General features: G+C 40.1%; 1 protein-coding gene across 1 annotated transcript in view; it reads right to left on the bottom strand.

Annotated features, from left to right (window-relative positions):
• hibch (3-hydroxyisobutyryl-CoA hydrolase) overlaps nucleotides 1-19,465 on the bottom strand; it is a 107,546-nt gene extending 88,081 nt beyond the window's left edge. Inside the window, exons 1-6 of the mRNA XM_084689869.1 lie at nucleotides 19,328-19,465; nucleotides 19,071-19,113; nucleotides 18,754-18,885; nucleotides 17,253-17,337; nucleotides 10,180-10,260; nucleotides 9,889-9,941 (exon numbers count right to left, since the gene is read on the bottom strand). Of these exons, the coding sequence (XP_084545995.1) occupies nucleotides 9,889-9,941; nucleotides 10,180-10,260; nucleotides 17,253-17,337; nucleotides 18,754-18,885; nucleotides 19,071-19,113; nucleotides 19,328-19,359 (426 nt within the window). The 5' untranslated portion in view covers nucleotides 19,360-19,465. The remainder of the gene's footprint in view (nucleotides 1-9,888; nucleotides 9,942-10,179; nucleotides 10,261-17,252; nucleotides 17,338-18,753; nucleotides 18,886-19,070; nucleotides 19,114-19,327) is intronic.
• Nucleotides 19,466-20,225: the final 760 nt, after the last annotated feature.

Below are 20,225 nucleotides of genomic sequence, written 5' to 3'. Positions count from 1 at the left end.
ACCCTTGGTATTGACCCCCCCCAACCTGTTGTTTTGACCTCTTTTGAGGGGGTCCAAGTCTTAATTAGAGGGGTCAGACCCCCCCCCCCCCCCCGTTATTTCATGACATAGCAAGTACAATAATTGTAATCATAAACTGCAAATATGTTTTGTAAAGCAGAGAAACATAATAAATTCATTTTTTATATATTCACACAAGGGCAAAATGAATCATAGTATATGACTGACAGTTTGCAATAGGTTTGCTAATAGTAGGCTAAATTATGTAGGCCATTTATGAATATGTAGCAGAGTCAACCTCAACACAATGCCAAACTCATCAACCCACTTCTTCCATGGTAGGCTGCTGAGTTAGAGAACTGACTTTGCATTTTATGAAACATTATACTGTATGATGCCCTTATCTTTCGAGAGGAGTCTCAAAGGCTTTTAACACACCCTTCGTCTTGGTCTTCCCCTTGGGGGGGGGGGGGGGTGGTCAAACCTCTCTAGCCCCGAGGAGCAATGCCAGACTTGATGTCTCTCAATGTCTCTCGGTCAAAGGAATTGACCAATAACGGACAGTTATGATGGTACATGGGGGAGTCAGATGGTTGAGTGGTTAGGGAATCGGGCTATTACTCGGAAGGTTGAAATTGTGTCCTTGGGCAAGGCACTTCACCCTACTTGCCTCTGGGGGAATTGCCCTGTACTTACTGTAAGTCGCTCTGGATAAGAGCGTCTGCTAAATGACTAAAGTTTTGTATATTTCTTGTACAGTTCTTGTACATGAACTTTATTGAGTTAACAAAATGTTGTAAAGACTTAGGTATGGACCAACGACGAGTCAGTTGCTTTCAACTGACCTCTGTGAGAATGTAATTGTAATTACTGTGTAGTCTACTTGTTCTGAAATTCACAGACAGAAGAGAGATGCTGTCTCAATCCAGTGAGAGGTCTGACCTAAGGAGACTGGATTGTGGTGACCGATTTGACACGTTAAGTCCTGTAAAATGACCCGAGGTGAACGGGGTCATTCCTGGCTAGTTTCAGAGGTGATAAACAAGGAGATAGCATGGTACACGTGAGTCAAGCGTGCACTTTGTTTGATGATGTCAAAATAAGGAAAACTCCGCGCTGTCCCTATAGTACAGTGCGTTGAGGTTGCCGTTTTGATCAACAAGGCAACATTTTCTATGAGAAGATTAGCAATTTGGACTTTGATAATGATGGGAATTGTCTTGGGGATGACATTCCGTTTTGTATGTTGAAAAACGTACAAACAATTCTGAATGGTGCTAAGACTATGGATGCAGGCCTGAAGATATCCAGTGCTAATTGACCGGGAGTCTGCACTGCTTCCTGTCAGACAGGAAAGTCAGTGATCCATCTGTAGGTGGAGTCTAGCATGTTCATCTGGGAGAGCTTGTCCTGAAGCAGAGCCGAGATAATGGTGTTGAAAGCAGAGCTGAAGTCCACAAACAGGATCCTGGCATAGGGTGCGGGGGAGTCCAGGTGCTGGAGGGTGAAGTGGAGGGCCATGTGTACCGAGTCCTCTACACACCTGTTGGCTCTGTAGGCAAACTGCAGGGGGTCCAGAAGAGGGACCATGATGGATTTGAGGTGTGCCAGCATCAGGCACTGAAAAGACTTGATTACCACAGAGGTCAGGGCAATTCTGCCGTGCAAAGGCAGAGGCAAACTTCAATTTTGTCAAATGATTTTTTTTCATTTTCGGAACAGTTAAGGTCTGCTTTATCATGTGGCCAAATATCTTAAATGAACTCGTCTGTTTTTCAGAGAAAATAAGGTTGTTGTCTTCACCATACCTTCCAAAAGCCTGCTTTGGCTTTGGAAATCCAATGCAGAATGCCATAACATCAGTTACGGTTCTTTGCCTTTGTTTTGCGGCACTCCAAAACGTTCAAATGGAGTTATGGTTTCAATTGAACTAATACGTAACCTAGCAACAATAAACACATCTAGCATTAGCTTAGCCTACTCGCTGGCATTCAACACCAAACATCCCAAACATGAGTCGTTTGTAAGTATCTTACCCTGGCAGTTAAATCAAAAACACTCGTCTTGTGAGTCTTGTGACAGGTATCCACGTGTATGTTACATTGGCTTATAAAATACAGAGTTTATATCGTGATAAGCAACTAAATGAGCAAAGAAACGGAAGTTACTGTATTTTGCCTTGGCATGACCACTTATGATAGACTATGGTATACTACTGTAACTTCAAAATATGGGTCAAAAGTGCAGTTTAAGATCAACAATTTCAAAAATGTCTAGTTTAGATAATGTGTAATCACTAAAACATCAAACTGCTAGATTTCCAGTGTCCTACCTAAAATGCATTTGGCAGGACAACTACTTTGAAAGTGCAAAAACGTTGAAGTCGTTTTTCTCAGTTCTACACTTCGGCGAGTTACGGTCTTTTGGCTTTGTAGGGCAGAATTGCTCTGTAGGGTGGATGGAGTGACAGTGTCCAGCGCAGCTGGTTTGCGGGGGTTCTGCCTCATAAAAGGTCTGTTAACTTCTCCCTTCTGAATGGAGAGTCGTCTCTGTGGTGGTGGTGGGGGGCTCTGGGGTGGATAGGTGTGGGTCAAGACAGTCCAACTGTCTTTCAATTCAACAGTAGAACTCGTTCAGGCTGTCGGCCAGACGAGAGTCATTGATGGAGTGGGGGGCTCTGGGCTTGTAGTTGGTGATCTGCCTGAGCCCTCTCCAGACAGAAGCAGAGTCATTAGATGGGAACTGATGTTTTAGTCTCTCAGAGTACAGTCGTTTAGCCTCTCTCACCGCCTTGCTAAACCTGTTCTTCAACTCCTTAAATCTGGATCTGTCACTGAACGCTTCCTCCATGTCCAACCTAAGCTGTCGGAGATCCTCCAAAGCTACGACCGATCCGTTTGCTATTCATAAATTCTTCCAGATCAGGAGAACAGTGCTGCAGAATCACTGTCAAATCTTGTCAGCCACTGTTGGTGTAAAAACAATTACCACCGCCTTTTGTTTTGCCACAAGTTACTGCCTTCACAATCCGCTCTCAGCAGCTTAAAACCTGTCAGTTGTAACAGAGTCTGTGATCAGTTCATATAACCATAAAGCACAAAATGTATGAGTGAAAGTCTGTTTTTCCTACTAGCAGCTGAAGTTCATCCAGCTCAGCGAAAACACGTTAAAGAGAAATATCCCAGGTAGCAGTGTACGAACTCCACGGCAACAAAGTCGCACCAGAGCACAGGCACGTTTGCCTTTCCTACAACGCTTCACTGCAAGGGCAAAGCCGAGAATGGCTTTGACGATAATGTCAGCTAATTCTACTATAGGAAGCAGAAAAGTGGGATGAAAATCAGCTGGAGTTGTTTCGCTGATGTTGAGGAGTTCTCGTCCCTGGGACCAGTTGCATGAACTTAGTTTAAGACTAGTCTTAGCCTTAGACTGTCTTAAATTGTCAGGTAAGACTAGTTTAATTAAGCCTATCTGTTGCATAAATAGTAAGACTGACTTAATTTGAGGTAGAAAAGTTAGCCACCTCTCCCCCCTGGCTAAACCTAGAAGTAAGGGCTGAGTTGCTATGGCAACAATCTGTTAGAAGGCATAATTTTTTCAACTGAAAAGGACAAGAAAGGAGCAACTTTTACCTTGGTGAGAGTGTAGCTAGCTGTCTTAGTACTAGAAGATGGAAAATATATGTTTTTTGGAAAGAGCCCTAAGAAGAGAGAGTCTTCAAGGATAGAAGCAACCCATTAGAAATATACTCTGATCCTGAACTAATCGAGTGGTTTCGGTTTCCTAAAGAAATTATCCTTCTGCTAGCTGGAAAACTTGAGGATCGCATAATCCCTGGAACTGCAAGAAACCATAGCGTTCCTACAGCTTTGCAAGTGTGTAGGGGGTCAGATGGCTGAGCAGGGGAGTCGGGCTATTAATCAGAAGGTTGTTGGTTCGATTTCCGGCCGTGCCAAATGACGTTGTGTCCTAGGGCAAGGCACTTCACCCTACTTGCCTCAGGGAGAGTCCCTGTACTTAATGTAAGTCGTTCTGGATAATAAGTATCGCTCTGTATTAATAAGTTTGTTTTTTTTTACTTTTTTTTGTGTTGAATTAGAATGTTAACATTTAGTCATTTAGTCATTTAGCAGATACAGGCTACACTTTTTTCATTCAGTGTGATAGTCTATGGATTTCCAAGTTCAGTTTTTGTTTTTCCAATTCCAGTTTTTCAATTTCAAGTTTTAATTTGATATGCTCCACTTCAAGATTCCTGTACTGCTGCTCCAGGACCATGTACAAGGTCACTTTTGGGACAGCTGTTGCATCCTTGGCCATTGGGGCGTGAGTGCTGCCAGTGGCAATGTCCTCATTGTCAGGAGCTAAACATAAATAAAACGCACAAGTAAACACTTAACAAGAAGTTTATGTCCGTATTTAACATCTACCTCGCTATATGACAGTCGTTGTGTTGAAACGTTAGCTCTCCTTTCCAGCTAGCTAGCACGTCTACACCCCCGCAAGTGTCGCAGCCTCACAGTTGCTTACATCGTAACATAAGTTGCCCTCTTAACAAACATTAACAACAAAACTATTGTGAAATACTGTAGAGCTAGCTATGTGTATCAGGCCTTGTATCAGGCCTTGTATCAGGCCTTGTATCAGGCCTTGTATCAGGCCTTGTATCAGGCCTTGTATCAGGCCTTGTATCAGGCCTTGTATCAGGCCTTGTATCAGGCCTTGTATCAGGCCTTGTATCAGGCCTTGTATCAGATGGCTAAGCGGTGAGGGAGTCGGGCTCGTAATCAGAAGGTTGCCAGATCGATTCCCCACTGTGCCAAATGACGTTGTGTCCTTGGGCAAGGCACCCTACTTGCCTTGGGGGGAATGTCCCTGTACTAACTGTAAGTCGCTCTGGATAAGAGCGTCTGCTAAATGACTAAATGTAAATGTATCAGGCGTGGTATCAGGCGTGGTATCAGGCGTGGTATCAGGCGTGGTATCAGGCGTGGTATCAGGCGTGGTATCAGGCGTGGTATCAGGCGTGGTATCAGGCGTGGTATCAGGCGTGGTATCAGGCGTGGTATCAGGCGTGGTATCAGGCGTGGTATCAGGCGTGGTATCAGGCGTGGTATCAGGCGTTGTCCCCCAAAACATGGGTGACTCATTGCCTTAAATCTCAATGATGAGTTCAGTAGTCTTTTTGAGCTTTTGGGGAGGTCCTCCTCCAGTTGCTGTATTTTTTTCGTTTCTAAATGTCCTTTTCTGACTCTTGAACCATGTTCTTAAACCGTTTCTAAACATCTTTAACGGTTCTAATCACCGTTGGATTAATGCTATTTACTTTTCAGGTTATTTTCTCCCATACTTGGTGTCGCTTCTGATTCCCATTAAGTTAATTAATACTACTCATCACACAACCTTTTCAATGTTAATTCTTCTAACAGACACACATTTTCAGAAAGTCACATAACGTGACAGTGTAAGTCAGTCTTACGTTAGTCACTCATGGTAAAGCTTTATGCAACGGGTAAATTGAAGTGTATATGGCAAGTCGGACTTATACTGACATTTAAGTTCATTAAGTTCATAAGGTCAATTTTTATGCAACTGGCCCCTGGTTAGAGAACTTAGGATATTCTGTCATAACACTGAATATAACACTGAACATACTAACAAAGCAAACACAGCACACCGACCAACCGAGGCTTTTAAAGCTAACGTCGAAAGCTAACGTCAAAATGAGACATTAAGCACAGCCTCCTGAGTTAGCTAATAATAATTTAAAAAGAGACAAAATAACGTTAACATTTCGTCTCGTTTTTATTTTGTAAAAGACATTTGTCAACAATATTGCATTCTACATTTAATTATAGTCATTGTCACATGACCAGCATTTACGCTGCGTCTCGTCTCATTTTCGTCACTTGATAAAGGTTCGTTGACGACCATATTTAGTCATAATTTTCGTTGACGAAAGCAACGCTAATTGGGACCCATTACGGCTGCCATTGGGATTTCAGATTTCGGTCCAAAACGACAAAATATTTTCTTTTTATGAACAGTAGGTCCGATCAATTTATAATCTGGATTCCCATGTTTGGGATACATGTCTGACCAATGTGTCTTTGTGAATAAAAAATGTTATCTAATATGGCATTATTACACTAGTGCACAGTGCCTGTGATGTGTCTGTGATGCAGTGATTAAGATGTCAGTGAAAAACACATACGGATTCCTTTAACTATAGATAGTGCATAGTGCCCGTGATAAAATTGGGTGGCGCACTAACACAGATTCCTGGAATTATAGATAGAGCACAATGCTCACGATGATGTCTGTGGCACACAGATTCCTGGAATTATAAATAGGGCACAGTGCCTGCGATGATGTCAGTGACACACAGATTTCTAGAATTATAGATAGATAATACAGTGCCTGTGATGCAGCTGATGATGATAGTTCTTCTCAGTGGTTTTAGTACCTATATTTCTCAGATCACAATAGAAATTCTCTCATCTCTGAAGTACTCCACAGTCAACCCTAACCAACCTCCACACCCTCCACATCTATTCTCATAAAATTTAAAGATGTTGTAACCTACATACATGTATATGGTTATGAAGCCTTCATCCGTTTCCTACGTTATAAATTGCTTATGTTATGTTTATCAAAATGTACTATATTGGTTCTCTGTTAAATTGTCTTACCACCACAAACATCTAGACCTTTAGTTCATAACCAAAGTCATTACATACACAATGGTTTAGCCAGTTGTTGTAATTGTAGGCCTAATTCACCATTCACCACAGCGCTTGTGTACATTTGCAGTGTGCAGGCAATTTTTACATCAGTAAACACATTAATTTATGCAAAAACATTCACTGAAAGTATATCCACTATATATTGTCATTCTGTTAGCTAGCCAACCAACCCATGTGAAAGCAGCTGATTATCAATTGTAAAAGTGAATTTGCTTCTAAATAACATTTCCCTATTTTCCTCACTACGAACTCCAGTGCATTAATTGCTTAGATTCATTTCAATGTGAATGCCTTTTGTTAATCACATTACTTAAATCATGGTAGTGCACTCAGTTGGATTATAAAAAGGACACCTGCAAAATATCAACTTTGGCAAGTGCCCGGTTCTCAAGATATTTGTAGGAAACTCACTGCACACACAAACACAGATTCCTGGCATATGAGCAATTTATTTGTTCTGCCAAATGCCTTGGAGGACACTGGCCTGTTGTTGATAGTAGGGCTGTCCCCACTTGGTCAATTAGTCGATTTTCTGGTCGATATGCTCTTGGTCAACTAAGATTTTTTTTAGCCGAGCTGCCGTATGGCAGTGTGAGTTCTGATTCCCGCTTGTGTCATCATTGCTGAATTAACGAAATGTTCTACAGAAATTGTAGATTATATTATTTAAGACAAATAAAGCAACCCTAAAAATATATAATTTAAAACAAAAGGTGTTACTGTTTTCCCTTCTGTTAATCTGCGCTTTGTTTTGTTTTGGTATTTTACACACGGCACGAGCACAATTGGCTGCAGAATCACAAACTCTGCCATAGCCTACTTTGTCGGTATTATTAGTCAAAATCGCAAAGAAATCAGTGGTATGGCAGCATTTCATTAAAGTACATTTACAAAGTACCGGGTGACTCTAAAAACGTTGAATGCAAACTCTGCCAACAACGGTTTATTTTTCATAGTTCGACGTTGAATATGATGTAGCCTACCACCTGAAAAATGTAAGTTGGCCTAGCCCTACTTCGCTCATGCTAACGCGCTGGGTTGAAAAATGAATATGCCTATTATAAGAATCACATCCAAATCGTATGACATTATCTTCTCCGGCCAAGACAACAAAATATTTCTCTGTTGCACCGTTCCTCACTCGGCTTCTACGTAAGTTTTCAGGCAGTGATAAGGGCGCACTGATGATTTGCATGTTAAACAAACAATATTTTGTATTTGTAGTACATTGTAAGATATACTAAATACCATCCGCATTCAGTTACAACAGGGCTGGTGATACTTATTATTAGTAGGCTATTAAAGGCTGAATCTGCAATGTCCAATAGCCATTGAGTCAGATCGCAAAAATGTTTGCAATTTTTTTGGGGGGTGAAAAAAGTGATTAGTCAATTTTCAGACGTTTTAGTCGAGTCTTGGTCGACCAAAGAAAATCTTAGTCGGGGACAGCCCTAGTTGATAGTGTTGAAAAATGGGGTGGTGAGAAATCCTCTGTGTGGGTCCTGGGGCCTCATGTATAAAGGATTGCGCAGCTTTCATACCAGAAGATGGCGTACGGCCAAAACTCAAAAAGTACCTACGCACAGAAATATTCACATGTATAAAACCGGTCGTACACCAGATTCTGCGCACCTTTCCTTTATAAATCACAATCAACGTGAAATTGACCGCACGTGAACGAACCACTGACCCCGCCTTGCCTCCTCCCATAAATTAATATGCAGCTGTACTATAAATGCGCTCCTGAGGTCATTTATTTATCTGAATTACCGTATTTCTTCAAATAAACGCCTTCCTCGAAGAAACGCCGGACCAAAAATGAATGTTAAACGCCGCAGAGTTTATTTGAAGAAATACGGGGACTGTGAGATCGAGGTTCTGACAACAGAGATGGAGGCGAGAAAATGTGTCCTGTTTGGCGGCCTGTCATCAGGTATTAGTGACAAAAGAAAGTCGGCAGAGTTGAAAACTGTCACTATTTGCGCCCTTACTTGTTTTTAACCTGCAGCACTTTGAGATTTAGCTAAATGTAAAGTGCATTACAAATAAAATTATTATTATTATAGGGCCATCAATGCTGTGGGTTCAGAGAACCGGACCATGACAGAAATTAAGAAATGGTCCGATATAAAACTTAAAATGAAGAAACGAGTGGTGGCGCATCGTAACAGCATGGCAGCTATAGGGTTAGCGTGACATGCATTTCCTGAGTGATTTTGTCATTCGTTTGACAGCCTCAAGTTTAACAGAATTTGTGGTGGTATAAACAGAAGGCTATATAGCATTTCCCGTTTTGGGTTTGGCATTTTGATGTGGTTATCCACATTAATGATCAAACTTTTAGTTTAATGTTTTTGAATAGTCAACGTCATAAACGTACTAGTGGAAACTTTATTTGTAATGTTTGGTGAGTCTCAGCATGTTAGCCTACAGAGCCAGACAAGACTGCGTATGGTCTGCACATTCTCACGTCTGCTCAAAAGTTTCCGTGACGGCCCGCACATTCTCACGTCAAGTAAATCTTTGTACATCACAAAGTGTGAGTGAAAACCAGCGTACGCAAGCTTTTTGTGCGTACGCAACGTTTATACATGAGGCCCCTGGAGTGTGTCACAGTGAGGGGGAAAGGGATGACAAGAAAACCAATCATAGTGAAGGGGCTGGGACCAATCAGATTGACGGGGCTGGGAGGAGTTCCCATGATGCCGTAGAAGCACATGAAAGATGGGGATTGTTTTTGGAAATGTTGAAATGCTGGTGCGAACACTGCACTCTTTTTTATATTAGAAAAATTATAAAAAGGAAACCGCAAAATATGAACTTTGCAAAATAGCCAGGAACTTGGTAAACCTACCGCCTAGTGGTAAAAAATGAGAACTTCTCAAATACTTTTCAGTACAACTACGATGTACTGTGTTTAACAGTGATAGTAATGGTAGTACTTGGTAATTGTCAGTAGAAATTACAATAATTAACCTAGATCATTTGAGATAGCTACGTTATTTCAAATGCAAATACATGTTGAGCAACACCTTAACCCTGTTAAATTGTTATCTAGACAAAACTGCATGAAAACAACCTAAATGTGCAATGAAAAAAAAATCACATTGCAAACAGATTGGACAATAACAAAAATACTTACCCCTCCCATAGTGATTCCATCAATAAGGGCCACATATGGTTTCTGTAAAGTTCCTGAAAATGTGGCGTTAAATGTAGATAATTTGTCCATCTATACAGCACATATATAGATGACACATAAATAGATGAATCACACATAAATAGATGAATCATTCACTTTTCACAGTTGCAATATGAGTACCCTTTTTTTAAGAAAATAAATGGAAATGTTTGACAAGGTAGTGTTTCTGAAAAAATATGCTTTTCTCTGGGTTGTTTGACAAATCTTGAGATATAGGTAAATGTTACCTACCAATTGCATGGTTCAGAATGTATTCCTCGCGGAAGAAATCCTGTGCGAGAGGATCTCCAACCTTTCCTGCTTCTGTGACAGCTAGAATACAAATAACATCCTAATTCAGCAGAACACCCAGAGACTCATTAACATTTAGTGCTAGTACAGTGTTCATGATACCCGTGCCCACGATGCAGCCAGTGATTATAAGATGTTGGTTAGTTGATCAAACCTTTTCACAGTTGCATTAGAGACATTACCGCGCATCCACATAGTAAATAAACACATTTACTAAATCTAGCATTAAATTCACTTATCTACATTCTTGCTGTTAGTTACCTAGCCAGCATTTGATCCAGAAAGAAAACCCTTTGAAAATAGCTTTAAAACTATCATGCTGTAGCACAGCGTCAACCAACCAACACAATGCCAACCTGATCACCTCAGTAAAACACACATGTTTTCACCTCAGTAAAACACACATATCACCAAAAGATCCCCAACTTTGCATTATATTACCTTTATCTCTCAGGAGGAGCTTTAAAGGGTTGATACTAGACTCCCTCAAGTATAGTAGTCTCCTTCTCCCAGGGGGGGAGGAAAGGTAGCCAAATGGCCAATCTCCCTCAACCTTTGCTCCTCTACACCAGAGTAAACCAGGAAAGAGAAATGTGTCCAAAGCTGACCATTATGGATGTACAAAACATTTTCACAAGGACCACAATGTTCATGGACACTACAAGGATGATTGGAATTGATGTGTGATAGTGTATGCCTTTCCCTTTTATACTCTTGATTTAATTGTATGTTGTAATGTAACTTCCTTTCACATTACGATACGTCAGCCAACCTTGGTATCCAAATTATTGTAATGTACTAACAAAACCATTTATCACTGTTGTGAAGATACATTATTAAGTAGCGTATTTCTTTGATTAAATGCTGGGGCATTTATTCCACAATGATCATTTTTAGTGCAGTATTTATTAGAGGGCAGCGTTTAATTAGCAAGAGAGATTTTGTGTATTGCAGCTGCAGTGTGGCCATAGACAAACAAATAATAGACATGGAGGTCAAACACAAAGCCTAGTGCAGGGGTCCCCAAACTACGGCCCGCGGATTTGGACCGGGCCTCTGAACAATTGATTAATATGCATAAGTAAGTAAATGTTTTGATTTCAATAGCAATTAATATGAAAAAAGGTAATTACGATAGTAATAATGCTCTTTTAATAGGCTATATATCCCTTGACATGTACGGATGTATGGTGCATAACAAAATAATAAACTAATCTAGCATGATGAATACATTTAAAATCATAATAAAATCTCCACAATAATACTGGTAGTCACTCCGGCCCAAGGCCATAATCATAATATATATCGGGGGGGACACATCCCCCCCCAATATTCAAATCTGGTCAAAATGTCTCCCCAAATATTTAGAGATAAAAATATTAATACAATATAAATGTGCTATACTACGACAGGCAACCAAATATAAAATGTTGACTCCATGGATCCATGGAGTCAACATTTTACAGACCGACCCGGCCCCACATTAAAGAAGATTATCTGGCCCTTGCAGAAAAGTTTGGGGACCCCTGGTCTAGTGTAAAAATCTGAAGTAGCATGCCGAAACGTTCTTTCACTAGCTTTCAAACTGAAAGCTGTGCAGAAAGCATTCGCCAGCAGAACAAATCTGTTGTACGCGAATTTGGGGCTGATGAAGTAAGTGAGACTTTATTTATATAGCACATTAGATAAAATAGCTAAAATGTAACACATAAGCAATAGTGCAAGTCCAACAAGCCGCAATCTTTGCGGGAATACAAAGCAAATCTATAAGAACAATAATAAAACTACTAAAATGTGTAAAACCCTTCTGAGATAAAAGTTAGTTAAATGCTTTGGTAAAAAGGTAGGTTTTAAGCTGTCTTTTAAAAATGTATAGCGTTTTTGCTTTCCTAATATAATAATATAGTAATTTGTTCCATTGTTTTGGGGCGTAATTGGCAAAGGCTGCATCACCAACCTTCTTATGACTGCTTCCGGTGACCTCTAATAGGCCTGCATTTGAAGATCGCAGTGTTCTAGCTGGTTTGTAGTTTATAAGAGAGTAAGCAATGTAGCTAGGTTCTTGTCCGTGTAGAGCTTTGTATGTGAGGAATAGGACCTTAAAGTCAATTCTGAAGGTAACAGGGAGCCAGTGTAAAGTAGCTAGGACAGGACTAATGTGTTCTCTCCTTTTAGTTTTGGTTAATAATCTAGCTGCAGAATTTTGAATGAGCTGTAGTCTTTCAGTGGTTTTCTTGGGAAGACCAGCAAAAAATGCGTTACAGTAGTCCAGCCGGCTGGATATAAAAGCATGCATTAACTTCTCTGCATCATTTCGGTTTATGAATGGTCATACCTTTGCTATATTCCTCAGGTGAAAGAAAGCAGTTTTGGTCACTTTATTAATGTGAGACTTGAAATTTAAATCTGAGTCCAGGATTACACCGAGACTTGTCACCTCTGGTTTAAGCCAGGGGGTTAAGCCTCCTAGATTCTTAGTAAGCATCTCTCTTTTGGATTTGGGGCCACATAATAGGACTTCGGTTTTGTCTTCATTTAATTTAAGAAAGTTATCATTCATCCATTTGTTTATTGCCAACTTGCAGCTGGTAATGGAATTGATGGCCGTTGCATCGTTGGGTTCAGTGGATATAGTTGTGTGTCATCCGCATAGCTATGGAAATTCATGTTGTGTTCTCTGATTATGTCACCGAGTGGTAACATATAAAGAGAAAAAAGTAATGGACCAACGCAGCTTCCTTGAGCAACCCCGTAGCAGTTCTCATGTTTCTTAGACCTATGTTCTCCTAAACTAACATAAAACTTCCTTCCTGTGATGTTTGATTTCATCCAGTTCAGTACACTATCTGTGAACCCAATAAGCTTTTCCAGTCAATTGATTAGGATGTCGTAATCAATGGTATCAAATGCTGCACTGAGATCTAACAGGATAAGAATAAAGACTTTATTTGCATCAGAGTTTAGTCTGAGGTCGCTAATTATTTTGGTGAGAGCAGTTTGAGTACTGTGATATTTTCTGAAACCTGACTGTGAGACTTCCAGATTGTTATTTTCTTCAAGAAAATAATTTAATTGGACTAAAACTATCTTTTCCAGTACTTTGCAAGTAGACTGTTATCCAATGTGGGTTTCTTTAATAGGGGCTTTACAACAGCTGTTTTGAAGGCATCTGGGAAGACGCCAGTTTTTAAGGCGGTGATGAAAGGCGAATTTGCGAGTGGTGAAGTCAGCTACCTCTCTAATTGTACATGTAATTGTCGCAATTACATCGTAATAATGTATAATATGTTTTCAACCAATGTCGATTTAGAATTATATAATTGCATTCAGTATTATTAAAGGGGCAATTGACTGCAAAACTGATTTTACCTTGTCATAGTTGAATAACGACAGTTCGGTGGGTAAAATGAACATACCGTGAATATCAAGGTCCATTGACACCTCTTTCCTGTTCAAATCTCAAAAAGAAAAAATTTGGCTGTAAAAAGCTAGCTTTTCAACAAAGCTACCGGTCCTACGTCGGACCGGTGATCGCCCTCTTATTGGCTCTGGTCTGTATCTTTGTCACGCCCCCGAATTTACATCCAGACCAGCCCGAGGTAGGGTCTATCTCCGATACTAGTTTAGCTGCGGGCTGCTCATTGTGAGAATGCTTAACAGCATTCTCACAATGAGCTATTGAGCCTATATCTAACACAAGTTTAAATACTGCTTAACTTGACTTAGTGTGACAATAAACTCAATGCAATTGACTGCCGTCTGACAAAGCGCGCTAGTGCGAGCACATAATTACACGCAGCGCAATGACGTACATCCTGTCTTAATAGGCTGTTCGAAAACAACGGTTTTTAAGATACCTTAACCTGAAGAGAGCTGTCTCGTTAGATACCTGTCTAGTAAGACATCAAGGATTAAGACAGCTGTCTAAGTTTTCCAACAGAGCCTTGGTGACTTCTGTCCTTTGGATTGGAGCTTGGGAAATGAAAAATGCGACAAACAAGTTTGCAAGAACGGAAAAAAACGTGGATTGATAAACAGCCAACCTGTTACAGCTCACAGCAGGCATATACTACTGTGCAATTAGCAAGCATTTTGTAGAGAAATGAAAACGTTGTGCCACAACAGTCATTTGCACTCGCACAAATGCTCGTATAAGGAGTTGGAAAGACAGGAGGTCGGCAAACTTCTCCCTTTTGGCACACAGCTTTGTGCGTCTTACTCAAGTAGGCCTACAAATACAATCCTTTTTGAACAGAAAACATAGCTAGCTACCCACATAGTAGCCCAGACCTTAAAAGGTGCAGTGTCCACTTGAACCTGTCCACTTGGGGGTCAGATGGCTGAGCGGTTAGGGAGTCGGGCTATTAATCAGAAGGTTGTAGGTTCGATTTCCGGCCGTGCAAAACGACGTTGTGTCCTTGGGCAAGGCACTTCACCCTACTTGCCTCGGGGAGGATGTGCCTGTACTTACTGTAAGTCGCTCTGGATAAGAGCGTCTGCTAAATGACTAAATGTAAACGTAACCTGTCCAGTGAATTATGTACAAGCAGTCTGCTACACTCCCAAATATGTTTTGAGGTCATACAGATTAAAAAGAGGAAATGCAATATCTAAATAGAGCCTTAATAAAAATGAGAAATCAAATACGAGTAAGTACGTTTTATTAGAAATTGGCAACTCCATGTGGTCATTTTATTGAAGGTGTACGCCCCAAAATGTTCTGCTGTGATTAAAATTATATATGATACTGTGTACTTTGAATAGTCAAGATGTCGGGTTAATACAATTTATTTAGTTTGTACGGTACATTAGCAAACAGAGCGCTCTGCAACTTGTCATAACGGACATCTATAATAGTCGTTTGACAAGAGTGGTGCTGAACATCATATACACAGCCTTATCTATCAATGTAGCTGTCCCATGTCTCTTCTGTGATTGGCTTACTCCCTTAAAGAATACAATGTAGTGACAGCCGAAACCAGGTCCTGATATCCAAAGATCCTCTCTAGGTCAGGGAGTCATAAGCCTCAGTTAGTTAACCAATCCAAAAACCATTAACCCGTAAGTCACCCCAGATTTCATGTCTCCAGATATACTCCCCTGGTTGAATTAATCTCCATCGTATAGATGGAAGGCCATTTAAGATGCTCCACCCATCCAGGGGTGCAACTACCCAGTGTCAGAGGGGTGTGCAGCAACAATTTTGGCAAAAAAATTTTTTTAAAGTGTTCCGGACATCATCATGTATATGCTTTAAATAATGAAGGTTTATTTTAAAGTATATCAGTCACTGTAGGCCTACCATAATTATAAATAATTATATATGTATATATAGCATAGGTATATTCAGGGCTCGACAAATTGTGGCAACCATATTGTGACAAGTGGTAACCTGATCATCACCCCTGGCAACCACATTATTGTAGCCTATTTTTTTTTCATGTACTTTATTTTCATTACAAATAAATCATCATTGATGGCATTCGAGCATATGCTTTGCGGATGTTTAAATTTGCGTTCTGATTTGTTTACTACGTCCCCACTGTCAGATATAGGCTAATTGTTATATTTCCCACATGCAGGGTTTTGATACAGAAATCTTTCATTTGCAATGGCAAGATTAGCTTAGCCTATAACAAAAAATGTTAAATTATTTCGATTTGGCATTAGAACTAATCAGACTTCATCTGTAAGCAACCCCACTTTAGCTCACGTTAGCAAACATTTACATTTACATTTAGTCATTTAGCAGACGCTCTTATCAAGAGCGACTTACAGTAAGTACAGGGACATTCCCCCGAGGCAAGTAGGGTGAAGTGCCTTGCCCAAGGACACAACGTCATTTGGTGTGGCCCGGGAATCGAACTGGCGACCTTCAGATTACTAGCCCGATTCCCTAACCGCTCAGCCACCTGACTCCCATAGCAAACACTGACTGACTCCCATAGCAAACACTAGCTAGTCTGAACAGTTTGTTAACATGAATATTTGCAAGTCTCCAAGTTTGGTAGAAAAGCTATGCATGATTGCACACTGTGCATGATTGATGTAAACCAGAGTTATTGCATTATGTTTTCCAGATTCTTGTCATTTATTGTACATGCTACCTTATATTTTTTCAGCTGAGCAACCTCGGTTTTGCATATTCTAAACTAGCCTTAAACCCAAATTTGGCTGCTACATTCCCAGTGTTAGCAAACGCTAGCTAGTCTGTTAACATGAATATTTGCAAGCCTCCAAGCACCAACATCACACTTTAAATCCTACCTGTTGCCTTTAACCATCCACTTATTTACTACTACTATTGCATCCCTTGACATGCATCTACTTTTCCGTCTCTTTTTCTATTTTTAGCCCCCGACAACTGTTTTGATCTGTCCATCATTTTCCATAGACAACAACTCAATACTCGTAACTGCTCGCTCAGCGCTCACGGCGCCCCTCTAGATGTCAAAATTCTATCTTATGAGATGGGGCGCCTACCCTAGCGGTTCTAAAATGTTTTATAACATTGAGGAAATGCAGAAACGCACAACAGCAGCTATAAATAGAAAATACCCAAAAAAGATTTAATATTTAAATTTATTAATTTTTACCATGGCTTTGGGGCCCCCATGGTGCGGCGCCCCTATGCGCCGCATATAGCGCATACCCACTTTTTGCGCCCCTGCACCCATCATCCAAGGGCAACCTATCCCACAGGGCAGTCAGCACCTTAGGTCAACAGATAGAAGGCCATCTAAAGCCTTCTGCTAACCCTTTACAACCTCTCAACCTTCCCCCTTTTGACCTGACTTAAACTAGTCTCAGGACTTTCGTGAACAAAGGAGCTTATAGATAAAACCACATACATTGTACATATGCCTTAACATTCTTTCACACTGCCCTTACATTTTCAGTTGGGGCTACAGTGCACCTAGTAAAAACAAGTTAGTCTGGAGCCCTGCTAGCTTAAATTGAAGATTGCCGACATGGTCAACCTTTTACCGAGTGTCACAAATGTTGTTGCTTACCCCTGATGTCTCCACCCGCACAAAATGCCTTTCCACCCGCTCCTTTAATAATGACAATGGCTGCCTCTTCATCTACCTGCCATTTCTGCATGAGACACATTAAAAACAAATGTAAGTATGTGCAATAAGATTTTACATTTACATAGAAGATGGAACGTGTATGGTTGTTGATGAGTCGGGTTTGCTTCGTTAGTTAATACTCGTGCTCCTTAATGCTCAATCAAGTATTAAGCTGCCAATAGAGGATCGGGATGCTGCCTCGATCCTCTAGTTGCATTTCTAGAAGCTGAATCTGCTAATGCTATGACAGGTCCCCACCATTTGTTGGGTAACATTACTTTTTAAAGTAACTAATTACAGTTGCTAGTTACATTCCTTGTAAAGTAACTAGTTACGTTTTTTAGTTACTTGCTGTAGAGTGTAAGGCATTAAGTTACTTTTGCGTTACATTAGGAAAAGTATTTTATTTCTAAGACAATTCACCTTGGTCACTCTTATGCCCAGAAGGCACATTTAATGGGTTGACCTAAGCAATAGCACATATTGTACTGAATATTCAGTGTCACTGGCATACAACATGATCAATCCTCATTATACAGCAAGAACGGATGAAGGTAATAATCCACCATAATGAAAAGCAATAATTGCATTGCAATTTTAATCAATAAATAATGTTGTAAAATGCCAGGCAGAAGTCTAGTAGTTAGCTAGCTCTACAATTTACCAGGGCTAGGTTTGAATCTAGGAGCAAAACGAAGCTAAGCTATAGTTATATGGTAGCAAAATGGTGTTCACTTATGTTCTGTACCAGACTATTTTACTTACTGTTATATAATCTTAAACCTAAACTACTGAACGATACAGCAACACATCACATAAGCTTGAGTTCAATACATTATTTAACGTGACATTACGTAGGCCTGTACATGCAAGTCTTAAATAACTATTTAGCTGGTCGGCTCAATGACGGCGGGTAAATTGGGCTTGTGAGACTGCTCACCAAAAGAACGAATGGGAACCCACCTGTCTAGAGATTAAGACTTTTTCGTGTACCTAGCGAAAAGTATCCTCAACCTTCCTAGACTTGGTGAGGGCTCGCGACTAAAAGATTAAATTATGCGTTACTTGTTTGAACAAGGAATAGTAACGGATTCATTCAATTAAATAAGTATACTTATTTCCTACTTATACTTACGCGTTATAACGCGTTAAGTTACTTGCAACCCAACACTCGTCCCCCGTGATAGATCTTTCCTAGGGCGCCAAATGTAGGCTACTCAGTTAAATTTGCATGTACAATTCATTTTTCAAATGAAATTCTAAACATGTGAAGGGGCATATGGACCTGTAAAATAGTTTGAAACAATATCCAATTTTCCATTTTCTGTTTCTTATGCCTTTCAAAGCATGACAACATACTGTCAGTTTTAAGTAATGGAGGAGGTCGTTTTAACATTTGGCCCATGGCTTTGTGGTAGAGTAGTTGGTGTAACCTTCTCACCTTAAGTTGTGGGTAAATCATTCGGATCATAGACAGGTTCAGTGCATTCAGAGCTTTTGGTCGGTTTAGTGTGATTATCCCTGCAGTGCCCACCCTCTCAATCAGAACCTCTGGCCCAGCTTGACTGTGCATCTGTTCCAAAGAAAACAAATACAATTACAAGTTTAATTACGTCTTCAACAGTGATTAGGCCAGGGATATTGCACTTTGTTCAAACACCTGCAACACAGGCAAATGCAACAGCGCAATTGTCCCACACCCTTCCATTTAAATTGCACTAATACTTTAGCTTGTATACGTTCTGGAAGAATGCTTACCATGCGACCACGAATTCTCTGTAATATGCAGATGTAGGTCAGTCTAAAGAGGAGATTTGAAAAATGACAACTTATACATTATCATAGGTAGTTAAATTGTACCTAAACGTATTGGACTAGGTTGTTCAAGCTAAAGACACACTGTTTTTACGTAGTTTAACTTTACTTGACTAGCAAGCCAGCTTACAACATCCGGTACTCGGGCTCACTGCTTAGCTAATCGTACAATATGTTTAAGTCTACCGGCTAAAACATACCTGCGGTTGGCATTCAAAATTGTTACTGACATAATGAATTAGGCAATCAATTTGCTATTCATCAAGGTTGATATGTGCTTGAACGGAAGGCTGAATTGGTTCTTTTTCTTTGGTGTTGACGTTGGCATCCAAAATGAGGGGCGTGTTACTGCCACCTACCGAATTGGGGTGTCTCTCAAAGAAACGCCAAGGACCAAATGAAACTGGAGGATTCACGTTTAAAGGTGTCGCAGGACAAAACAGTTACATATGGAAGGCCAGTAGTGCATTTAACGTCTTAAAAGAGCATGTTTATGGAACACTAAAAGTGCCCAAATTTATTAAATAAATACACCATAAAATAATGATTTAAATGTGTAATTAATTAATTAACATTGGAATTAAATACATACATTTGTTATTAAATGTGTAATGAATTCATTAAAATACCAATTCATTTAATGTGAAATACATATGTAATCACTTCACTATTTAATTAATTATTTCATGGTCCTGTGTTCCCTGCTAGAAATTGTACGTTCCCAGAACGTTCCCGTTGGTGTAAAGGACGTCACCTTGTAACGTTCCCAGAACGTCCCATGTTGGTCTCTGTGGAGTTCTTTAAAGGGTAAGAGGACGTTAGTTCGGTGCCTCTCAGGACGTTCTGGGAACGTTTAGGGAACCATTATAGGACATTTCCTTTGTATCAATGCTACGCTCCACAACGTTTGCAGAATCTTTTAGTGACCAGTGTTGGGTCTAACGCGTTACTAAGTAACGAATTAGCTACTGTAATTAAATTGCTTATCCACTGAAAAAGTAAAGTAAGGGATTACTGTTCATTTTTAAGTAATTTAATTACAGTTACTTGTAATGTACTTGCGTTACATGCCTACTGTAAATTAGTCAAACAGTTCTG

This window comes from Hypomesus nipponensis, chromosome 23, assembly GCF_054491055.1.
Source record: "Hypomesus nipponensis isolate SF chromosome 23, ASM5449105v1, whole genome shotgun sequence".
In the NCBI taxonomy this organism is placed as follows: Eukaryota; Metazoa; Chordata; class Actinopteri; order Osmeriformes; family Osmeridae; genus Hypomesus; species Hypomesus nipponensis.
The sequence above is the reverse complement of the archived record's forward strand: the minus strand, read 5'-3'. Positions and strand labels throughout refer to the sequence as shown.